We start from the raw sequence: 26,133 nt of genomic DNA on the forward strand, positions 1-26,133 counted from the left end.
AAGGCCTGCATTGACAATAAGATAACTAACACTTTAAAATGCCCAGAAAGCTACTAAAGACATATTTAAAACAGTTCATGTGACTACAGTGGTTCAACCTTAATGTTATGAAGCGACGAGAATACATTTTGCGCACCAAAAAAACAAAATAACGACTTTATTCAACAATATCTAGCGAGGGGTGATTTCAAAACACTGCTTCATGAAGCTTCGGAGATTTATGCATCTTTTGTTTCGAATCAGTGGTTCGGAGCGTGTATCAAACTGCCAAAGTCACGTGATTTCAGTAAACGAGGCTTTGTTATGTCATAAGTGTTTCGAAATTTCGATGGTTCACCACTGGGGGGCGTGACTTTAGCAGTTTGATATGCGCTCCGAACCACTGATTCGAAACAAAAGATTTGTAAAGCTTCGAAGCTTCATAAAGCAGTGTTTTGAAACTGCCCATCACGGATTAATTGTTCACCACAAGACTAACGATATGCACTAACAAAGTAAATAGGCTCAATTTTGATTTCACGACTTCGACTTTAACACATATCATGTGTAATTATATATTCAGTTCATTGGCCTGCCTGGAACAATTTAATCATGTCCAGCCATAGACGCTACTTGACTGTCTATCTCTTGAGCAAAGCTTAAGCAGTGTTGTAGGATACCTTTAACTGTGATTTGGGCTTTCTGTGAGCTTCAGCATCTGTGTGACGTTTCCCTGTTTTATTCTGAAGCCCTGAGGCATAAATCTACCATCTACAAGCTATTTGTCCTTTCTGACCCACAAAGCTCCCTGTCAGAGATCTATAGTCAAACCTGCTCTGAATGGTTAATGATGACTGGCAGCACACCATGAAGAAAACTGCCCTGGGCAAGGGTTCGATTCTAACGTGTGTTGACTTGTGAGTATTTATTCTTTGTTGTAACAACATACATCTTGCCAAGCATGTACTTCTGGTGTTCATCTATGAAAACAACCATATGTCAGAAAAGGTTTCTTTACTTCTAAGTAAAACACAGCATTCTTTCCCCACAGTGGAGTGAATATTTCATATATTTTCTTATGTTGCACAGTGATCAAATTTTATTAGGACTTAATTTCTGTTAAACATTGTTCTGGGAATGAATGCAGCACTCAGATTCCAGGTGCATTCATAGGAATGTCAACATATAAAAATATGATTGTTTAATAAATATTTGATCAGAAAAATGTGCAGAGTGGAGATTTCAAATAAAACAGCATTACACTTTATGATTTCCAACCACCTTTACGCACAAAAACACAAATATTTGTAGGATGCATGGAAGTGTTTTCCATTGGAACACTTAATATATTGTTTGTGCATTTTTGAAACATTCAAGAATCAGTTCATTTGTATTGATATATATATGTGTGAAATAATTTAGAATAAATCATACACTCTTTTTTTGTAATTGAGGTAATTTCATTTAGCATAACCCTATTACTTCAGCAAAAATATGCTCATAAATGTAATCTATTCAAATCTCATATATCCTATATCTTCATTAATACATACTTTAATTCATTCATAAGATAGATATATTTTCTTATTAAGAAATAAATATCAAGTCTCTCTAAATATGGGACTTCTGTCACCCTAATAAAATTGATTTAATGGAGTTAATTAAATTGAGATTAAATGATATGTAGAACTTAATTATAACCTGAAAATTATCTCAACATTTCTCCTAATAACTTGTTTGACATGCTCCATTAACACTAATTGTTTTGCTAGATCTTTATCCAGTGGAATCAAATATTTAACATGTAAATGAGACAGCATTAAAAAAAAATCACATGACATGTTTTAAAGCAATAGCATTTCAGAAAATATTTAAATAAATAGTAATAATATAATATAATATATAAATATAAATGTATTATATTTAAACATTTTCAGGCATTTGAATTTTCAACAAAATCAGTACATTGATTTTAAATCAATTCAAGCACTATTTTAATTAAAAATAGTCTTTATCAAGGGTTTTGTTTAGATTTAGGACACCATCTTTTACATGTAGATGCCAATTAAATATTTAAATAAGAACTTGATAATGATAATGTAAACAAGAAACTCAAGTTCAAACATATATAATTCTGTGCAAATTTAAGCGTGTACATACAGTGACTCAAAATATGACCATATTTGGTATAACAAAATTCAAACATTCAAATGACAAAAGATGCATCATTACATTTGAATAACTTACAAATGTTAAGAAAGACACAGTGCTTGTCTCATTGTGAAAACTCAACAATTAAACTTGAAAATAGCAAGTACAATCCTTTTATACTCTTTTCGAAAGTTGTGGTTTAGCACTCCATATATAACACCATTTAGGCAGCTGTTGAAGTATGCCATGAAGTAGCTGGCTGTGAAGAGCCACTCGGGTATGGCTTGACCGAGTCTAGGGTGGATCGCCACTGCCAGGCCTATGAGGTTCAACGGAGCCCAGCAGACAGCGAACAACACAAACACCACAAACATGGTGAGAAAGTTTCGGAAGTCGTGAGGCTTGATCTTGGGCCGACTGTCGGGCTTGACCCGTTTGCGGACCTGTATGACGAGGATCCAGATGCGCAGGTAGCAGTATGTGACGATGCCGATGGGCAGGATGAAGTGTACCACCACCACCGTGATGGTGTAGAGCGAGCTCACCGATTGGGCGAAGGTGCACGAGTAGACGCGTGGGTCGTACTGCAAAGACTCCACGAACCAATTGGGGACGATTGCCAGGATAGTCAGCGCCCAGACCAGCACCACGTAGCATACTGTGTTCTTGTTGGAAAAGAGCTTGTCGTACTTAAGGCTGTGGCAGATATAACAGTAGCGGTTGATGGCGATACCTGTGATGTTGAAAATAGAGCCGATCACGCTGAGCCCCATGAGGAAGCCGCTGATTTGGCAGTGAATATCACCAGCGATCCAGCGGTCGTGGAAGATGGCAGTTAGGACCAGTGGGTAGGGGTAGATGGCTACTAGCAGGTCTGCTATCGCCAAACTCACCACAAAGGCATTACCTGTATAAGCACGAGAGAAAAAGATCGCTGAAAACAGGGTGTACAGACATTTTGTGTGGAGTTTTCTTTTCATTCTCTTCTAGAAGATCATAAATAGACCTGGAAACAAACTCAAGCATAGAAAGAAATGTCTGGACAACATATTGCAAACGTGCCTTCAAAAAACAAATAGCTCCAACCTGATCTCATGAGAAATGAATGACTTTGAATGAATTCACATGATGTGATTTGTAGAAACATATCATTTTTAAGGAAAATAAAGCCACCCTTGAAGGTCCATCCCTTAATCTAACCATCAGTGGGGTGTAAGCAGATCGAATGAAAACATCGAATGAGAGAGAGAAAAATGCTGAGTTGAGTTGAAAATGGACAAACCCAGCGGTTGGGTTAAATGTTTCCTCCACCTGCTGGGTAGTTTTATTTAACTCAACTATTGTTTCAAATTTACTGTATTGCTTACTTAAAATGAACCCAAAATAGGTTGGAAATGAACATTTATTAATAAGTTTGATGAATAATAAACAATAAACATTTATTAAATTGCTTATTAATTAATGTTCACCTTTTGATTATTATTGTTGTACAGAAGAGGATTAGGGCCAAGCAATAATAAAAAAATAAAACCATCTCGAGATTAAAGTTTTAAAATTTTGAGAAAAAACTTGTTAAATTTCAAGAAAAAGGTCGAGATAAAATGTTGAGAATAAAGTCATTAAATTACAAGAAAAAAGTTGTTAAATTACGAGAACAAATTCATTAAATTATGAGAAAAATGTCCTTAAATTTCAAGAAAAAAGTTGAGATAAAATGTTGAGAAACTCATTAAATTACGAGAAAAAACTTGTTAAATTTCAAGAAAAAAGTCAAGATAAAATGTTGAGAATAAAGTCATTAAATCACAAGAAAAAAGTCGTTAAATTACGAGAACAAATTCGTTAAATTATGAGAAAAATGTCCTTAAATTTCGAGAAAAAAGTTGAGATAAAATGTTGAGAAACTCATTAAATTTCAAGAAAAAACTCGTTAAATTTCAAGAAAAAAGTCGAGATAAAATGTTGAGAATAAAGTAATTAAATTACAAGAAAAAAGTCGTTAAATTACAAGAACAAATTCGTTAAATTACGAGAAAATGTCGTTACATTTCGAGAAAAAAGTCGAGATAAAATGTTGAGAATAAATTCATTAAATTATGAGAAAAAACTCGTTAAATTTCAAGAAAAAGGTCGAGATAAAATGTTGAGAATAAAGTCATTAAATTACAAGAAAAAAGTCGTTAAATTACGAGAACAAATTCGTTAAATTACGAGAAAAATTACGTTAAATTTTGAGAAAAAAGTCGAGATAAAATGTAGAGAATAAACTCATTAAATTATGAGGAAAAAGTCGTTAAATTACGAGAACAAATTCGTTAAATTACGAGAAAAATGTCGTTAAATTTCGAGAAAAAAGTCGAGATAAAATGTTGAGAATAAAGTCATTAAATTATGAGAAAAAAGTCGTTAAATAACGAGAACAAATTTGTTAAATTACGAGAAAAATGTCGTTAAATTTCGAGAAAAAAGTCGAGATAAAATGTTGAGAATAAACTCATTAAATTATGAGAAAAAACTCGTTAAATTATGAATTGTTCTCATAATTTAACGACTTTTTATTCTCAACATTTTATCTAGACTTTTTTCTCGAAATTTAACGAGTTTTTCTCGTAATTTAACAACTTTAATCTCGAGATGGTTTTATTTTTTTATTATTGCTTGGCCCTAATCCTCTTCCGTATTGTTGCCTCTAGAAATGATGTGTCTGATTTTTAATTTCCAACATATTTTAAGTAAGCCATATAGTCATTTTTAAACAATACTTGAGTTAAATAAAACTGCCCAGTAGGTTGGTCAAACATTTAACCCAACCACTGGGTTAAAACAACCCAGTCAATGGGTCCATTTTCAACCCAACCGTTAATGTTAAAAAAAAAAAAAAGAAATGTTTAATTTGACCATTTTTAGGTTTACTAATGTGTTCATCCAACCTGATGTCACAGCAATTCATTCATATTTTACGAGGTGGATAATTCGTACGATCTCACTTCGTCTCACTGCTAAATCACATGTATTTTACGAGTTGCCAAATTCGTATGGATTCGTCCAAATGACCTACACCTAACCCTGCTAAACCTACCTGTCACTGGGGTTTAGACAAATCACATGAATTTGTACGAGTTAGCCACCTCGCAAAATACATACAAATTGGTCGTGAGATGGCATTGGTTCATCCATCCATTTTCCAAAATGCTTGTCCTCTGTAGGGTCACAGGTATAATTTGTCACTCTAAAAATGCTGGGTTTTTCAGCCCAAATGTGGGTCAAATATGGGCAAACCCAACCATTTGGTTCAATTTTTTGACCCAATCCTTGGAAGAGGTTTTTTTAGAGTTTGATGTGTAATTTAAAAGCATTAATCTCATGATTAAGAATAAAAACACCGTAAAAGTGATTCCTGTTATTTCAAATAACTCAGTCATTGGATTCTGTGCAGTAGGCTCTTGCATGACACTGCCATGATAATAAAAGAAGACGATACACACTATTTCTCGCTATAGCGCCCCTTGTGAAAACTCTGAGAATGCAAGGTTTGTCCGTTTTTTATTCGTAAAGTGTTTTTAACAATCCATGTTGTTTTAAAGCCAAGTTAGCATGTTTGCGAGTTTTCCCCACTGGTAGATGCTGTAACTTCACCATCTGGACCAAAAAGCCTTTTATACTGACTTTTTAATTAAAAAAACACATTCAGAGTAATTGGTTACAAGGCATGAATGGCTCGAGCTCAAATAAGCATCCGTGAACAAAGATGGCAGATTTTAAATTGCGTATCCATGCCATTGAGATCATTTTCTCCAGGTATTATAGATACATTTCAAAATGCAATGACTCATTAAATCGAGCATGCAAAGTTAGAAGCATTTGAATTCATATACTTAGTATATGTTTTCTGTGTAATGCAATAGAGAAACTGCCAAACACCTGACTGAATATGTGAAAACAGTGTGTGATCATATAAATCACCTCATTTAGCAGTTAACAGTCTTACACTGGGATGGTAAAGTCTCTTGTTGGCCTCTGTTGTGTGACTGAAATTAACAACCTTTCCATGTGTGGATTATCATTCTGTACTTTTGCATGAATGCCAGAGACAAAACCTAGTCTGTGTGATAAGCCCAAAACAAATAGATGTGCTTGATATGAGTCACAAACAAATATGCAGTAAATATCAATATCAAACTGTGTAGACAAATCCAGGAGGTTCAAAGCAATGACCTACACAGTATAATTAGATCTCGTAATGTTTGAGCAACATCTTCATGCTCCGTTACAATGTAGCACATGTAGCGAAAAATTGTTCACATTAATGAAAGGATTTGCTAGTTCTGTGTAACAACATTAAAAGGCCTATAAAATCGAACAAAATTAAATTGTGTCCATGCCTGCTGAGCACTTTGAACACATGAGTGCTAGTGTGGTATCTCTTATGGGGGCTTCTTTTCATAATAAAATTCTGATTAACATCATCACACTAATGAAATTGCTTTATTTTGTATTTCAATATCTGTTTAAAAGGCACGTTTCAACACTCCAGGTATAGATGCTCCATTAAACAAGTGCTGCATTGACTTCTGTGACTCGAGGCAATGAATTGAATTTTTTGAATTACTGAGCACACACCTCACATCCAGCTGTGTTAATCTCCCACGTGTCGACAGGGCTCGTACGTGAACAACACAGTTATTGCAAATTATTTTAACCATCCTATAGTGCTGGTATCACATTTAACATTTTTGATATTTTAGTTCACTTACTGGTATTGCTCAAACCAGAGAGTCTTATCTTCTGCTTGTCCACTGACTCAATAAATACAGTAGTTGTTACTTTATTTGCTACCGCTGTGTTTCATATTAAGAGAAGATGCTCAGACAGTTGTCTGTTTGGGTGAAGTAAAGAACATGTTAAAGGGATAGTTCACCCAAAATATAAATTATCCCATAATTTACTCTCTCTCAAGCCATCCTAGGTGTACATGACTTTCTTCTTTCAGTCAAACTCAATCGGAGTTAAATTAATAAATATTCAGGCTCTTCCCAGCTTTATAATCGGAGTGAATGGTACCTGAGATTTTGAAGCCCAAAAAAGCACATCCATCCTTCATAATCCATATGGCTCCAGAGGGTTAAAGTCCAAAAAAATAAAAGTGGATTAGTCCACTTTTAAATAAACTTTTCCTGATAATTTACTCACCCCCATGTCATCCAAGATGTTCATGTCTTTCTTTCTTCAGTCGAAAAGAAATTAAGGTTTTTGATGAAAACATTCCAGGATTATTCTCCATATAGTGGACTTCAATGGGCACCAAACAGTTGAAGATCAAAATTAGTTTCACTGCAGCTTCAAATTGTTCTACACAATCCCAGATGAGAAATAAGGGTCTTATCTATATACTAGCATATTGCATATAAAAATTAGTTCAAACTTTGACCTCTGGAGGGCAGTAATACACTTAGCAGCGTCTACACTACTGGAATTCAAATAGAGAAGAAGAAGAGAGCTAGTTCAAGATGAGCATTTATGGCTACAACTTTTTTTTCAGAAAATGAGCAATGATTTCTCTAGATAAGACCCTTATTTCTCATCTGGGATTGTGTAGAACAATTTGAAGCTGCAGTGAAACTAATTTTGATCTTCAACTGTTTGGTGCCCATTGAAGTCCACTATATGGAGAATAATCCTGGAATGTTTTCATCAAAAACCTTAAAGGTCACGTTTTTCGTGTTTTTTTGAAGCTTTGATTGTGTTTATAGTGTGCAATATAACATGTGTTCATGTTTCGCGTGTAAAAAAACACAGTATTTTTCACATAATTTACTTATCTGTATACCGCTGTTTCCACTGTCATAAAAACGGGCTGATGACTTCCTTGTTCTGTGAAGTCCCTCCTTCAGAAATACGTAACGAGTTCTGATTGTGCCAGCGGTTCCTGTGTTGTGATTCGACAACACAGGAACTGTAGTTCTGGTCTTGTGCACAGCAAAATCCCCAGAGTTAAATCAACTCTGCTCAGAGTTCATATGGTCCCTCTCTAAATAGTGTTAAAATAACACTGAAGCAGAGTTAAAGTTAATGAGATAATTAAGCAATTAATAAGACTGTGACTGAAGTCAGTTGTAGTTCTTGTGTTTCTCTTTTCTTTAGTGATTCTGCTTGTTAACAGCAGGTGTTCATCACTAATGAACAATCATCACTTAATTAATTGCTTAATTATCTCATTAACTTTAACTCTGATTCAGTGTTATTTTAACACTATTTAGAGAGGGACCATATGTACTCTGAGCAGAGTTGATTTAACTCTGGAGATTTTGCTGTGTGGGGTGTTAAAGTTTTTCTTTGTTGCACAGATAGCACTACACCATTAATTCACAGATCACCTCGTCTCGCTCAACAGATATCTGTGATGACAGGACACATGTAAATTCATGCCTACAGGCTGTCATTCTGAAACAAGCTCTCAGTGTTGTTCTGGGAGTTCAGTTAGATGATCAAAGTAGTAGATTTTTACTGATGGACGTGTGTGAATTTAGATGGACTGGATTGTTCTTCATATGAACTCTGCTGTCTTGGAGGTACATTCTGTGGACCATTTCAGCTTTTTCTACATTTCTGTCACCTGATGGACTTTAGGTTCCTTGCCACAGTCGCCTTTGGCTTGCTTAGTTGGGGTTTAAAAGACACTTCATATACGGGAATATTATCAATTTGACTGTACTGACACTATCAAAATGAGAATTGAGCTGCATCATGATGACACTATTGTGTACTGCAGAGCTGCTTTACAGCTGAAATTGAATTTGTTTCACAATTGATGAATTTTGCAGAATTGACACTGTTATTGAACTGAACTGAATCAACATTGAACTGACTTGAGCTGAATAATGACACTATTGTCTTTTTAGAGCTTCTTTACAGCCGTATTTGCATTAAAATTTGCATCATTGATTCTGTTATTATTTACAGAGGTTTGCTACTGCCAATACATACACAGACATGCTGCTGTGAGCATGTCTAAGACATACTACTGTTGCATAAATAAGTTATTACCTGAAATTATCAGATCTATACAGGTGGAGCTGGGGAAGGTGGAGGGTTTCTGAGGAACTTTGAAAGCATGCTGCAAACAAGTAAACACTGACCAACTATTTAAATGCTGCAATTGCAACAGGAACCAATCAACTTGTGCCATGTGGTTAACGATGTAATTGTCGGCAGGTTGCATTAAGGATCGCATGTGCCATCTAGAGTTTCATGACAGAACTTGGTATATAATTTACATAAACAATAAAAAACAGGTAATTTTTAAATCACGTTAACATGCAGTACTGGGCGTACACTTTATTCCCAATATTTCTGTGGTTCATTCAGTCAGCAGCTTTTTCCACAAGATAATTTCTCTGGCATTCTGGTGTAAGGAACTGAGAACTACTTCACCATTTCCATTCCCTGTTGTTTTGTTGTTTGATTCATCACAGGTATGTTATACTCCGCGGTTTCCTTATGCATTTAATTTCAAAGACGATATACTGAAATGTTTATGTATTTAAATGAGATGAAATAGAATGTACTGAATGTTGTCCACATGTGATTTTACCAAGAAACTATGCTTCTAACCACTTGTTTGCGAATGTTCGCTGGAATTAATGCCAAATCGTTCAACTACATTGGTAACAACAGAACTTGCGACTTTAGTTGGGTAACAATGCTTTTGGGAAACACACCCCTAATTGTAAAGAGTGCTATTTAAATAAAGATGACGACTTCAATGTCACAAGAACAGAAGTCAAGAATATTTTAAATTTAAGAGCTATAAATTAATTTGGCTATTGATGAATATGATGGAAATGGAATACAAATTGAATTTTGTCACTTGTGCATCAGTCTGAAATGTCAGGGCCTGTGATGGAATAAATCATCACATTTATCACATATTAGCTTTGATCCAGATCCACTATCTGTAATGGATCTTCCCTCACTGAGCATCAAGTGACGAGATAAGTACAGCTTCACCTGTAAGTGTTTACAATGAAAACCCATTTAAAGACCTACATAGAGCCATATAGTGCCTTATGGAGAGTATTGTCTGGTCATTGCTATATAATGCAAAAAATGTATTTTCTGTAACAAAAACAAAAATCTTTTTTTGTGGATATTAAGATATATCTTAAATTATTGTTTGGTTATTTTATTTTTTTGTACACTGAAAAATAAAATGGTGTAGGATTTACTTTGAAACAATTTTTACTCAGCAATTGCTAGTAAATATTACAAATAATTGCAAAATAACACTGATCTAAACATGACTGAATTATTTTTTTCTTTAAAATGTATTGCAATAATCTTTTTGTTTTAATTACAGCTTTGAAAATAAGCTTTAACAGTGTACCTCATTAGCAAATTTGTTGTTGCTTTCAGCTTAAATCTAACAACATTTTGTGAGTGTTTGCTAGTGGGGCAAGAAAAAAATAAACTATATAGATAATAAGTGTTCTTATATACACAGTTCTGTTTCTCAAGTAAATTTATCTTGATTTAAAGGAATAGTTCACCCAAAAATGAAAATCATCTCATAATTTCCTCACCTTCAAGCCATCTTAGGTGTATATGATTGTCTTTTGTCAGACGAACACAATCGGAGAAGAGGGGCTACGTTGTACTTCGGGTCAGAGGTCACCTGTACGCATGTACGGCTGTTGTCTGAAGCCAGTGATTATAGTTTAAAATTTTTTAAATAAAGTTTTAAATATGCACATTTTTCTAACAAAAACTCTTTGGCTTTGAAAGAACATTTGCTCAACTACCGTACAGCCCTCAATGCTGCAAGATCCTCATATTTCTCTTCTACTATTAAGAATGCAGGTCCAGATCTCTGTTTGCTATGGTCAACAAACTCACTTACCCTCCACAACATGTTATTTGTGGCTCTGAGGTGCTGTGAATAATTTTTCTCATTACTTTTCAGACAAATTGAAGTCAATCGATGAATCCACCCCTTATACATCTGACTCAAATGAACACTTGATGTCAGCTGACTCTCTCTCTGCTTTTACTCTCATTTCTTCTGCTGCCATAAGTGATCTAATTGTGAAGTCTTATTCCACATCCTGCCAGCTTGATCCTACACTGACTGTTTTGCTTAAGATGTGTGTTCCTGAGGTTGAACCTTTCATAACACATATGATAAACCATAGTTTAGCATCTGCCATTGTTCCAGCAGAATTAAAAATGGCTGCAGTGACTCCCATTCTTAAAAAAAACGGGCCAATGAACAATTACAGGCCAATCTCAAATGTACCATTCTTAAGTAAAATTCTTAAAAAAGCTGTGGCTTCACAATTGAGATTTTCCTTAAATGCTAATGGCCTTTTTAAACCTTTTCAGTCAAATTAATTTCGCTCTTCACATAGCACTGAAACTGCTCTTCTTCGTGTGGTTAATGACATTCTTCTGTCCATGGATTCTGGGTTAATAAACATCCTGATTCTTCCTGATCTAAGCTCTGCATTTGACACGGTCTGCCATGAAATACTCATCTCTCGCTTTTCTGATATCGGTCAGCTCTTTCACTGGCTCATTTCCTACATCAGCAACAGAAAAGGGTCAATCACCATACAAGGGAATAAATCTGCCACTGCTCCAGTCTCACAGGGTGTTCCTCAAGGTTCAGTTCTGGGTCCACTTCTGTTTATCGTTTATACAGTGGCATGAAAAAGTATGTGAACCCCTTGCAGAATCTGTGAAAATGAGAATTATTTTAATAAAATAAGAGGGATAATTAAAAATGCATGTTATTTTTTGTTTAGTACTGTCCTGAGTAAGATATTTTACATAAAAGATGTTTGCATTTAGTTCACAAGACAAAACAATAGCTGAATTTATTAAAATAACCCCATTCATAAGTATGTGAACCATTGATTCTCAATACTGTGTGTGGTTACCTGATGATCCACGACTGTTTTACGTTTTGTGATGGCTGTTCATGAGTCTCTTGTTTGTCCTGAGCAGTTAAACTGAGCTCTGTTCTTCAGAAAAATCCTCCAGCTCCTGCAGATTCATCAGTTTTCAAGCATTTTTGCATATTTGAACCAGGCCCGGTTCTAGGATTGCGTGACTGGGGGGGCATTTCGAAAACTTGGTGGGGCAGCATTTGCTCCATTTTTCAGATTTTTCAGATTAATAACAGCTTCAGATTTAATATTAATCACAAAAGTACTTTCTGTGATTCTGAAATTGAAACAACAGTACATTTGTTTTTTGAATGTTTAGTTAGTACAACTGCTTAATTAGACTGTTTAGAGACTTTTGGTCTAATACAAATAGCTTAAAATTACAATTAATACAAACATTTTCTAAAAATTACATAACTTTTGGTATAATAATGGAAGATGTACACATTCAATTTCTACTGAACAATATTTTCATTTTGGGAAAATGTTATATTCATGTTATATTAATTTACTGTAAGTTCCTTAAAACAAAGCCATCGTTTTCTGTTTTTCAGAAAGAATTTTGGATTTACTCTAAATCTTTAAGAATGGTAAAATTTAAAAGTGGAAGAAGACAACTTGGTTCATTGAAGAAATTTAAAGCATTAGAAGACCTGGTTGCATGATTCTTTCCTTTTTCGTGTCTTTCCCCCCAATATTTTGGGTTAATTTCTATAGAGTTGTGCTCAGTTATTTTGGCTATATAAAAATAAAAACCACAAGACATAATAGTAACTGAATTTACATAAAAGATCCAGTTCAAAAGTTTATATGCTTGATTCTTAATAGTGTGTGTTGTTACCTGGATGATCAAAAGCTGCAAACATTCACTGATGCCCAAGACAACACAACACAACAAGAGAGCCAGTAGGTTGTAAACCTATTAACAGGATGACTGGAAACTCTGACTGGAATAAGACTGGAAGTTCTTATTTTATTTAAAGATCTACTTTTTTTTTAGTTCTATCCTTAAAAAGCTTCATAAAACATTTTCCAGAAGACAAAATAAAAACAATTTACCCCCCAACCTGGGACAACGGATGGAAATTAGCCTTTGGCTACAATCCGGTGTGTTTACATTCATGTACTATCATGTCTGTCCATTAACACACACTGTCCCTATCAAATAAATAAATAAATAAATAAACCATCCTGTGCAAATGTTTATACTCCCTGAATTTTAATGCATTGTTTCCTTCTGGAGTATCAGTAAATGTTTTCACCATTTGTAACAGCTGGGTATGAGGAGAGTCCCAAACATGGATCTTATCATAAAGAAAATTATAAAAACAATCGTAAATTAATGACACACAGTACTGAGAATAAGTTAAGTGTATGTAAACTTTTGAACTGCTTAATTTGTGTAAAGGGAGATATTATATATTGTGGACTATATGTAAACATCTCATAATAATACATTTTTGTTGCAGTGCTAAATAAAAAACTATTTTTGATCTCACTTATTTATTTATTTTTTAAATTATTGATATTTTGCAGATTCTGAAGGTATTATCACAACAAATAATAGGCTACTATTCAACAAATAGCGCAATATGCTGATATTCTAGAGCTGAACATAACTGAGCAAAACTATTTTATATTTTACTAGAATAGTTACATCTATATTTTTTTTAGTTTTTAATTTATTCATTTTCAAGATTTTTCATAACTTGGAAATCACATTTTTAAAATTCCAAGCTAAATTCTCAAGTGTTCCATGATCGTGTAGCAATATATTAATGGTGTGTGCACGTTTAAATAGAGACTAGAGCGCATTTATGAAGGAGCTGCATGTCATCTGCTCATGTGATCGTCAATGGCTGTCTTGAGAAGTGATCAGATAAGGTGTGCAAAAGTCTTGGAAAACTTTTTAGAAAAAGGATGTGGATGAGGACATGAATGCTTTTTACAAGTTGAAATCTTGTAATTATGGCAACTCTAGCATGGTGTGAGCACCTGAAGTGCTGAGCACGTCTGTGAGGGAGAACTGTAAAAGGATGCGCGCCGTGAGGCGCCAGAAAAATACAACTGCACAATGTTTCTAGTAATTTGCGTATGTAACTAATTTAGTGTTGATATATTTTTTACATTTTGTATCCTGACAACGAGTACAACGAGTATCCTGGGGATTTTGGAGGGGCACAAGAGAAATCTGGGGGGGCATTGCCCCTCCTAGCCCCCCCCTAGACCCGGCCCTGATTTGAACCCTTTCCAGCAGTGACTGTAGGATTTTGAGATTCATCTTTTCACACTGAGGACAACTGAGGGACTCAAACTCAACTATTAAAAAAAGGTTCAAACATTCAATGATGCTCCAGAAGGAAACACGATGCATTAAGAGTCGGGGGGTGAAAACTTTTGAACAGGATGAAGATGTCACAATTTTTCTTATTATGTTTAAATATCATTGTTTTTCATTTAGTACTGCCCTTCGGAACCAACAGAAGATACTTGCATGTTTCCCGGCAGAAAAATTAAGTACAATTTACCTTGATATTTGAATTCAAAAGTTTTCACCCCTCGGTTCTTAATGCATCGTGTTTCCTTCTGGAGCATCAGTGAATGTTTGAACCTTTTTTAATAGTTGAGTTTGAGTCCCTCAGTTGTCCTCAGTGTGAAAAGATGAATCTCAAAATCATTCATTCACTGCTGGAGCTGGAGGATTTTTCTGAAGAACAGAGTTCAGTTTAACTGCTCAGGACAAACAAGAGACTCATGAACAACCATCACAAAACATAAAAACAGTCGTGGATCATCAGGTAACCACACACAGTACTGAGAATCAATGGTTCACATACTTATGAATGGGGTTCTTTTAATAAATTCAGCTATTGTTTTGTCTTGTGAACTAAATGCAAACATCTTTTATGTAAAATATCTTATCAGGACAGTACTAAACAAGAAATAACATGCATTTTTTATTATCCCTCTCATTTTATTAAAATAATTCTCATTTTCACAGATTCTGCAAGGGGTTCACATACTTTTTCACGCCACTGTATTTCTCCACTTGGTGACATCATACGCATGCATGGACTTCAGTTTCATTGCTATGCTGTTGACATTCAAATCTACCTTACCACCAGCTCTGATAGACTATCCCTGCCTGACTCACTTACTGCATGCATCAGGGATATCAAGCATTGGATGTCCTTGAATTTTCTTAAACTAAATAAAAACAAATCTGAAATATTGATGATTGGCTCTGCTACCTCAGTCAAAAGGCTGGACCTGTCCTTTGAAGTTGACGGGGTTCATGTTAAGCCTTCTTAATCTGTTCGTAATCTTGGTGTCATATTTGACTCATCTCTATCTTTTGCCTCTCATATTTCTTCTGTCGTTAAAAACTCTTTTTTCCATCTTCGTAATATTGCACGTCTTCGATCTTCTCTCACTCTAGCTGATGCTGAAATCTTAATTCATGCATTAATCACATCACGTCTGGATTATTGCAATGCTCTATTTCTTGGTCTGCCTAAAAACCTCAAGGTTACAGTATGTTCAAAACTCAGCAGCAAGAGTTCTCACCTCTAGCAGGCGTTCTGCTCACATTACTCCTCTACTGCATGATCTTCACTGGCTACCTGTGGCATCACGTATTCTCTTTAAGATATTACATCTAGCATTTAAGGCATTAAATGGTCTTGCACCTCCATATCTGTCTGACCTAATCAACTCCTACTCCCATAATGGTCCCTCAGATCATCTGAGCTTGGTCTTTTGTCCATTCCTCGTTTTCGGCTGTCCACTGTTGGTGGTAGGTAGTTATGGGGAGCCCAGAGTCGGGGTCAACTCCAGCACAAGAATCGACTCTCGGTGTCAACTCTGTTGCTGTGTCCAGAATCGGTCACTTGTTTACTGATTCTTGAATCCATAGCCTAATGCATGGCAGTAAAGTGCATAATGTCTATGGTTAAGTGCACTAAGCAAGGAGTGAACGAAATGAAGCGAGGAATTCGGACACTGACGAATCGCGTCAGAGAGCCATCGCAGAAACTTTGTCACATACATTTATGTAGCTCACTTTAAAAATTGATAACAGTCATAGTGACTTTAGTTTGTAATTATACATACCTCCGTGTCAGCTTTAGTATTGATGGTAGCTTATATTATTGCAATAAATATAGATTTGATTTTCCATAGTTTACCATGTTCATTAAACTAACCATAAATAAAAATAATAAAAAACTCACATCAACAATAAACACATTAATAAGTGTACATTGTATGAATTTTTTATGTATTGTATTAATTTTAGTATCTTTAACTCTCGTGTCCAAGCACTTTTAAGACAATAGTTGCGTCCTAAATGACGCACTATACACTACACACTTATACACTATGTACTTGTGCACTATGCACTCATCCATGTAGTGCATGAATTGTATAAGGTTATTTTGTCATTTAACAATGGAGTCCGATACCCCCTCCCCCTCCTCTACGTAATTCAAGCTGCGACAGTTGAGTGCACGAAGTGTCCAACATTCCACACTTCGTTTTTTTCCGTTAATTTAGTGCACCAAAGGTGCACTAAAAGTGCACTTTTTCTTTTTGGAATTTTCAGTGTGAACGCACTACTTGTACTATTTATAATTAAAAACGTCATAGAATAGTGCACAAGTACGCGAATTGGGACGCACCTAATGAGTGCGTTTAGCGCCATCCCCCGACCATTATAATGAGATGAATTCATTAAAGAATCCTTGTTTTCTCGTCTATTTAATTCTGACATAATATTCGACCACAGATGTTTTTCGTGACTTTTCTCTCGGTAAAATTAGGTATCGGTAATTAGCAACATAGGCTACTCATCAAGTCATCTCTAAATTGGACTAATTTGGACAGTCTCGCTAATCGTGTTTTGTTTTAACCCTTTGAGTGGTACGGTCTCACATATGGGATTTCGAACGCTCAGCAACGTCACATAACTGCCAGATTCAAACTGTGCTTTCGCGCTTTGGCTGCGAGACGGACGCGCGGAGCTCTTGTCATATCACAACTATGCAGTGTTTTCAGCCACATAACGTTTCTTTTAAGGTTTCAGACATTTAAATACGCATAAGCACCATTAAAACAATATATTTAGAGTTTATAAAATACACACTGATGTCAGACATCAGTGGAAGGAGCAATAACAATCCATTCAAATACAATTTGCCGACATTTATTCATATCAGACACACATAATGGGCCCAAGTAACTACAAAGTTTACTCTATTATTCTTCCAGTTCACCAGCCACTTACTTGCATATATTTCGGGAGAAACTGATGAATTCACGTGCTATAAATCCGACTGACAGGAGTCTGCGAACTGCGGGGCAAACTAAGATGGCGGCGCCCATCTCGCGTTATAGATCAAGATAAAGATCATCTATAAAGGCTTTTAAATGACAAAACACACTCACTTACACATATTTGAGGATCGGAATATCAGATAGTTAATGACATGGTAAGCAAGTTTGTGAATATTTTAAATAAACAAGGAAAAACAAAATAATAGCGATCCATCTGTCATACGGTGTTATTGTGGCTGCGTTCAGCGCTCGTGACACGCATGACGCGTCGCTATGGAAACATTAAAGGCAAAGGTTCTAAAATAACGGTCGCCTTAAAAAAAACTCACTCTGGGGGGACAGTTAGATCACGCTCGAAAGGGTTAATGAGGGGATTTTAAGGCTTTGCGTCGGGGAAAAATAAATTAAGTGTGTAAGGACTGCCATCTCGGCTTATTTATGACCTTTTTTGATATACAGTAGATGAAGTCGAGGAGTCGATTCCTACAGTGGGAGTCGGGAGTCGGAGTCGACTCCAAAAAACCTGGAATCGAACACCCCTAGTGGTAGGCCATTTAGTGTTAATGCTCCTACATTATGGAATTCACTACCCCTTACACTTCATAATATATCATCTTTGCCTACCTTAAAGACTCAGCGTATCTTTTCAATATGCATTTTGGATAATGTGGCTATATCTGGCCTTATGTGTTTGTATTGTGTATGTGGATGTGCAAATGTATTGTATAGCGCTATATGAAGCGACCTTGAGCTATGGAAAGGCGCTATATAAATAAAACTTCCTCTTCTTCTTCTTCAAAAACCCACCGCTTCACTTCCGAAGGCAATTTATTAATCCACTGGAGTTGGATGGATTACCTTATGATGGATGGATGTGCTTTTTGGAGCTTCAAAAACTCTGGCACTATTAAATGCCATTACAAAGTTGGAAAGAGAAAGGATATTATTTAATATAATTCTAATTAAGTTTGGCTGAAAGAAGAAAGTCATATACACCTAGGATGGCTTAAATTTTCATTTTCCCTTTAAGGATATTTAGATATTTTTTACTCAAAACATGATGAAAATCTGATGAAGAAAATGTTTTGTAGTGTACTTATGTCAGGGCTAAAAAAAAAAAAAAAAATGAAGGGATTTACCAAGAGATCATATGATGTGCATATGCTGTGGTATCTCTACAACAACCGCACACATCACATTGCAGTGAAAACACTAGAGCTCTAATTACTGGAGGTGTGTCAGCAGTTCATGAACCCATCTCACTAGCAGCAGCATTGCAAGCTTTTGCATTAAAATGGCTTTATATAAGAGGAAACACTGACAGTACAAACCACAGTTTGTAGTGTTGTTCCTTCAGGGAGTACAATCGACAGAATTAAACATCACAAGAGCATATTTCTGTGTGGAAATATTTAGTTAGTATCTATAAGACTACACATGCTGCATTAAGATCTGTATGTGACTGGTTCAAGCTCTGTTTTATTTCTCATGCAAAAAAAAGAAGATCATTAGGAAAAGTGTCTCATTTGTCTTCACAGTTTCTCAGTGCTTGTTTCTTTTAAAGGTCAATCATTAGTTGGTCAGACAAAATGACTGTACATTAAAAAACCCTTAAAGTTTAAATCTCCAAACGGAAAAGGTCAGGCGAGATAAGACCAGTGGCCGGAGGTAGATTGAGATGTTATCCACAGACTGAAAATGACAATGTAAACAGGGCAGCATCCATACAGCAGCTGCATACCACCATGCTTGTTTTCAGTTTGACACATCATGTGATCATAATGGTCTGCAAGTCTTTGATGAGTCAATCACTCTGTCTCTGAATCTTTGAAAAGAAAATGAGCAGAGACAGACCAATAATCACTTCTATGAAAGCTACTATTTGACGCAATGGAAATCATGATGATCACTATTTGCTGTGCAAATGCGTTGTTTGTGTTTGAGCGAACCTGTCCGCTCTAAGCGGGACTCGAACCCGGGTCTGCCGACATTTGCATAGTTAATTGTTTTTCTGCCATTCATTCATTAAAGTTTATTTGTAGCTTAACAGTTAAACAGACCAAAACAATGATGAAAATGTGTGACCATTTAGCTTGCAAAACAATTGTGCATAAATATTATTAGTATTGCATATTAATAACCTATTATTGTTGTTGTTAGCATTATTATTATTATTATTAAGAATAAGAAGCTTAACCAGATGGGTAACACTTTACAATAAGGTTCATTAGTTAAACATTAGTTCATGTATTAACTAACAGAACTAGCCATGAGCAATAGATTTGTTACTGTATTTACTAATCTTTGTCAAGGTTAGTAATGAAAATATAGTTGTTCATGTTAGTTGGATTAACTAATGTTAACAAGATTTTAATAATGTATTAGTAAATGTTAAAATTAACATTAACTAAGATTAATAAATGCTGTAGAAGTGCAGTTCATTATTAGTTCATGTTAACTAATGTAGTTAACTAATGAAGTGTTACCAAAAGATGAATAATAATAATAATAATGACCCTGCTGAATAAAATAAATCGGTTTGCTGGACTTACTGGTCAATCTGCTCTTGTTTTAGAGGGAATTTGGGCACTTTTTAGTTGCTCAGGTTTAAAGACCAGCAAACCAGGTGATAATAATAAATATTCATAATGCATATTTTTCGTTAATGATTATTTATTGACTATTCTGTCAGAAATAAAACCATATTCTGTTCTTGATCAATCTGAGACATCTCTAATAATGTCAGTTCAGAAGCCCTTGCTAATAAAACATGTCAGCATGATGAATTATAGAGACATTTACCTGCCTTCCTGAGCTTTCTGTTTCTGAAGACTGATACAATGACCAACAGGTTGCCCAGAACATCTACTATAATCGTGGTGATCAGAACACTGGAGAGTAAAGTCACCACCCAGGGGAAAGAGAGGTACTTGCTGTCCTGATTTCCTGTCGAAATGTTCCTCAAAGGGGCGTCCGTTCCCTCCACCATCCTCAGTTCATCATCGCAGGGCAGCGGTGAGGGGTCCAGTCCTCCGTGCCACGGGTATCTATCGCGCAGCGCGCGCATCCAGACACCGAGCAGCTGCGGGTAGTGCGCCAGTTCAGTCGCGCGCTCTTACAGCTGCCATGGAGGGGTTTCGAGTTGATTTCGAGTTAATTTGTAAATGAGAGAAAAAAATAGTACAGGTTTAAATAAAATTGCGGCGATGTTTGTTTAGACAAATTTGTAATCCAGCGTCTCTTTGGGCGAACATGAAAACTTATGAAGCGCGCTGTGCTTGCCAAGACGCCCATTCATAAATCTGATACATAAAATATAAGTCCATTCATTCACTTCTTAACCGTTCGTCCCTCATTCACAATGCTGCCGCCGGGAAATAAATAGGCAACAAGGGTGGATAAACACCTCCCAAACTTCAAAAGTTCCCTCATCGTGAGGCGCAGTTGGAGATCCAGAGACCTGTCTCATTTATATCCGCACGTGCTCTGACTTGTGTTGCCTTTGTGTGAAGCTGGATGCTGATGCTGAGGATGCTCGTGCTGATCATGTGAGGGCACCTGATGGCTCCAGCCTGGCGCGCGCAGTGAAAGCACACTGTCATGTTTCAATCAGCAGGTGGGGCGGGAGGGGGTCTGACCCTGCTGGCGTGAAGCTGCACTAAAAATGTTCGGGAAAAACTCTAGAAATGTTGGTGCTCTTGGAAGTCAATTTCAGCCTCATAAAAAAAAAATCATGCTTTGGTAAATCTTAATTTTGACATAAAAAGTATAAATTATGACAAAAAATATAAAATATGACATAAAAAAAACATCGAGATTGTGACATACTTAGTCATAATTAGGGGGTCTGACCCTCCTTGCTGGAAGGTTAGGGTTAGGATTATGACATAGTCATAATTATGAAAAAAATAAATAAATAAAATAAATAATTATGGCACAAAAAGAAATTATGACATACTAAATCATAACAAACAAAGTCGTAATTTTTACTTTTTATGACCTAAAAATCATACTTTGGTCAATTTTAATTATGACATACAAAGTATAAATTATGACAAAAAAAGTTGAAATGATGACATTAATTATAACAGTCATAATTATGAGAGAAAAAAAATGATGACATTCTAAGTCATAATCATAATCATACAAAATCATAATTTTTTACTTTTTATGAACTAAAAGATTATGCTTTGGTAAATCTTAATTATGCCATAAAAAGTTGAAAGTATGACTTCATAATAATTACATAGTCATAATTATGATATAAAAATCAAAATTGTGACACAAAAATTCAAAAGTATGCCATACTAAGTCATAACTTCTAAAGTCATAATTTTTACTTTTTATGACCTAAAAATCATGCTTTGGTAAATCTTAATTATGACATACAAAGTATAAATTATGACATAAAAAGTTGAAATGATGACATTATAATTATAACAGTCATAATTATGAGGGGGAAAAAATGATGGTACACAAAATCGAAACTATGACATTCTAAGTCATAATCATAATCATACAAAATCATAATTTTTACTTTTTATGAACTAAAAGATTATGCTTTGGTAAATCTAATTATGCCATAAAAAGTTGAAAGTATGACTTCATAATAATTACATAGTCATAAAAATTCAACACAAAACACACAAAAATTCAAAAAGTATGACATACTAAGTCATAACATACAAAGTCATAAATTTTACTTTTTGTGACCTAATTATGCTTTGGTAAATCTTAATTATGACATAAAAAGTATAAATTATGACAAAAAGTATAAATTATGACATAAAAAACATCGAGATTATGACATACTTAGTCATAATTAGGGGGTCTGACCCTCCTTGCTGGAAGGTTAGGGTTAGGATTATGACATAGTCATAATTATGAAAAAAAATAAAAAATAAAATAAATAATATCGAAATTATGACATACTAAATCATAACAAACAAAGTCGTAATTTTTACGAACTAAAAGATTATGCTTTGTTAAATCTAATTATGTCATAAAAAGTTGAAATGATGACATCATAATTATAACAGTCATAATTATGAGGGGAAAAAATGATGGCACACAAAATCGAAACTATGACATTCTAAGTCATAACATACAAATCATAATTTTTACTTTTTATGCTTTGGTAAATCTAATTATGTCATAAAAAGTTGAAAGTATGACCTCATAATAATTACATAGTCATAATTATGATATAAAAATCAAAATTGTGACACAAAAATTCAAAAGTATGACATACTAAGTCATAACTTCTAAAGTCATAATTTTTACTTTTTATGACCTAAAAATCATGCTTTGATAAATCTTAATTATGGCATAAAAAGTTGAAATGATGACATCATAATTATGACAGTCATAATTTGAGAAAAAAATATGGCACAAAAAATTGAAACTATGACATTCTAAGTCATAATCATAATCATACAAAATCATAATTTTTACTTTTTATGAACTAAAAGATTATGCTTTGGTAAATCTAATTATGCCATAAAAAGTTGAAAGTATGACCTCATAATAATTACATAGTCATAATTATGATATAAAAATCAAAATTGTGACACAAAAAGTCAGAAGTATGCCATACTAAGTCATAACTTCTAAAGTCATAATTTTTACTTTTTATGACCTAAAAATCATGCTTTGGTAAATCTTAATTATGGCATAAAATGTTGAAAGTATGACAAAAAGTTGAAATTATGAGATAAAGCCGAAATTATTAAAAAGTCATAATTAACTGTTTATGTTATAATTATAACTTCATATTTTGACATTTTATGTCATAATTTGGACTTTTTATGCCATAATTACTGTATGACTTGGCATGTCATAATTTTGACTTTTTATGTTTTCATTCTGAAAACCTGTAACCTCGTTTCATTCATCAAAACAAATTTAACTCTTTTAAACCACATTCATATCATCATCCATCATGCCTTACATTAATGCTTAAAAATCAAAAAAATTTTTGTGGCAGTTAACATATTTCAGATGATGCTTGTCTGCTGTAATGATGCTTGTTCAAGAAGGTTTGGACATCGTGAGGGTTTTATGGCTCATAATAAGCTGTCAGTAATGGTATTTTCTCCTGATATATTCCACTGCCTCATCATCTGTCAGTCTGCCAGGTCCATAAATATTTTATCCTTTATCTTGTCATTCTTGGTTGGTTTATTGATAAGTTTATGACAGAACACTAGTGTCAAGGCATGCAAGACATACACACTCACTTACTACATATAATGATCCTGTGTTGAAGATAACATTTTATATTTTTTCAGAATATTTTTCATTCTAAGGCAACAATTTAGCTAAAAAAAGCTTGAAAAAATCATGATTAATGTGGCACTAACATGTCCAATATTTCATGCTCCACCATGATGCCATATATAACAGATTGAACATCATCTATCAGTTTCCAAACAGACACATGTCAAATCTGAGAGATAAGTATGAATTCCCTAACGTATGGTCTGTCTCTGGCACCTTCTTTCCCCATATTTGTGTTTGCACGTGAGTTGTGGGCGTATGATTTTCGCTGTATTTTTTTCCCACAGTTGATGGCTTCTCATCTTCCCTCTTTTCATAAAGCACTATAAATACACTAATCTGAGCACACAAACCACTGCTGCCCTCCATCTGTTGACCCAGAAATGGCAGGGGGTCACATTATTAACCAGACTTTTTTATTTGCTTAGCATGATGATGAATGCAAAGCAGTGTGCATTTCTCTCCAGCCACTGTATTTAACAATCCAGATGTGAGCGGGTATTACCCACAAGACTGTTTATCATGTGAGAGTGTCACGGCGGATTAACAGGGCACTCGCTTCTATCCTGTTAAAACTATGACTCACTTCCTCGTATCAGTATGTGAGTAGAATGTGTTTTTTTGTTTTTTGTTTTTGCTGATTATAGACATTTGGGCCACAGCCAAGTTCACAAAAGGTTTGTATGAAGTGACCCTTTTATGCTAATGAGCAGCCTGAATGGGCTTCTGCTGCATCACGCAGTCTCTTGCTCACTTTTGTACTTGACTATTGAGGGACGGTAGTGCAAAAACAGCTGCACAGTTGCTGATAATCTTTTCACAGTCTAATCGTGGAAATTAGTCACCATGAAATCAAAATGGACAATTCTTATTTTTTATATAATTGCAGTATTCATTATAAATGATCTATCCTTGCACATAATCTTTTATCAGAATAACTTCCCCTCATTGGCGTGTGGGCGGGACAGTCTGTCACTCACATGAGATCAACCAATAGCAAACCACAACTACACAGCAAAATCTCCAGAGTTAAATCAACTCTGCTCAGAGTATATATGGTCCCTCTCTAAATAGTGTTAAAATAAGACTGAATCAGAGTTAAAGTTAATGAGATAATTAAGCAATTAATTAAGTGATGATTGTGCATTAATGATGAACACCTGCTGTTAACAAGCAGAATCACTGAAGAAAAGAGAAACACAAGAACTACAACTGACTTCAGTCACAGCCTTATTAATTGCTTAATTATCTCATTAACTTGAACTCTGCTTCAGTGTTACTTTAACACTATTTAGAGAGGGACCATATGTACTCTGAGCAGAGTTGATTTAACTCTGGAGATTTTACTGTGTATCCAGTCATTTCCCCACGGACATTGTTCGCTTTAATTCTCCCTCATCCATCACTAAATTCATTCAGAGATGTCCGGAATGTCAACAACTGTGTGATGCCCTTTTACTAAAGCTAAATAAAACCTAAATATCTATAAAACACAGCATTATAGTTGTTTCTGATGAATTGTATGGAAGAGGATTAGGGCCAAACAATAATAAAACCATTTTAGGATTAAAAAAGTCTAAATAAAATGTTGAAAATAAACTCATTAAATATTGAGAATAAATTTCATAGTCATAGTTTAGAGAAAAAAGTTTCAGCTCAAAATACCCCACAGATCATTGATTATAGCTTGTCAAATTTGTCCCTATTTGGGTGTGAGCAAAAACACGCCGTTTTGGTGTGTGTCCCTTTAAATGCAAATGAGCTGCTGCTCCAGAAGAGGGCGGAGCTTTAACAGCTCAACAACAACAAAGCTGGAGAATCTCACACAGCCAAAATGAGGATTGTCAGTAATGGTGTTCAGCCTTACATTGTTCAAACTGACACTGATGGAGAGACTCAGGAAGAAGTTACAACTTTTAGACGTTTCTGAATGGTTAGTGGATAAATTTATGTAGTTGCTGTGGAGTTGATTCAACTCATCCACTAGCATGTGCCGTCATGTTAATCTTTTGTGCAAATCCAGCATTGAATTGACCCTCATTTGTGAAGCAGTCCAGCGTAAAATGACGACATGACAACAACACTCTACTACAACAACTCTTCTTCTTCTCTAAAGCAGCCCAACATGGCCCCGCCCCCTTTGTTGCGTGTTCTCGGGGGCGGGTTTATGTAAATTTTAGGGTTAGTGATGTCACCAACCCAGGAAGAAGCTCGTTGTAGTTCCTACCAGCCGTTTGTTGTAGTCCTTAAACAGAGAATTCTTTAAAAGGAAATATCTCCCTTTGCAACTTTGAGCGTCGTAACTTTGCAGATGTTGCTTATGCTCAAACAGCAACATTACACACTAACTAAAGTTAAAAAAGTGAAATCACAATCAACCACCCCTTTAACATTGTTTTGAATCCTCAAGCAAGCATATAATTCATCCAAAATACAACACAGTGCA

At 35.0% G+C, this 26,133-nt stretch overlaps 1 protein-coding gene across 1 annotated transcript; it reads right to left on the reverse strand.

Moving 5' to 3' along the window:
* Positions 1–627: 627 nt before the first annotated feature.
* mtnr1al (melatonin receptor type 1A like) lies at positions 628–20,938 on the reverse strand. Its single transcript, XM_048177061.1, has 2 exons — positions 20,211–20,938; positions 628–3,037 (listed from the first exon to the last, which is right to left on the reverse strand). The coding sequence occupies exons 1-2, from the start codon at positions 20,473–20,475 to the stop codon at positions 2,268–2,270; spliced, it is 1,035 nt and encodes a 344-aa protein (XP_048033018.1). The 5' UTR covers positions 20,476–20,938; the 3' UTR covers positions 628–2,267.
* Between the last annotated feature and the right edge of the window lie 5,195 nt (positions 20,939–26,133).

The sequence above is a fragment of the Megalobrama amblycephala genome, linkage group LG23, assembly GCF_018812025.1.
Source record: "Megalobrama amblycephala isolate DHTTF-2021 linkage group LG23, ASM1881202v1, whole genome shotgun sequence".
NCBI lineage: Eukaryota > Metazoa > Chordata > Actinopteri > Cypriniformes > Xenocyprididae > Megalobrama > Megalobrama amblycephala.

Coding starts and splice junctions, on each gene's coding strand:
- mtnr1al (XM_048177061.1), bottom strand. CDS start 20,475: ATGCGCGCGCTGCGCGATAGATACCCGTGGCACGGAGGACTGGACCCC. Junction 3,038..20,210: donor CAGAAAGCTCAGGAAGGCAG/GTAAATGTCTCT, acceptor GTGCTTATACAG/GTAATGCCTTTGTGGTGAGT.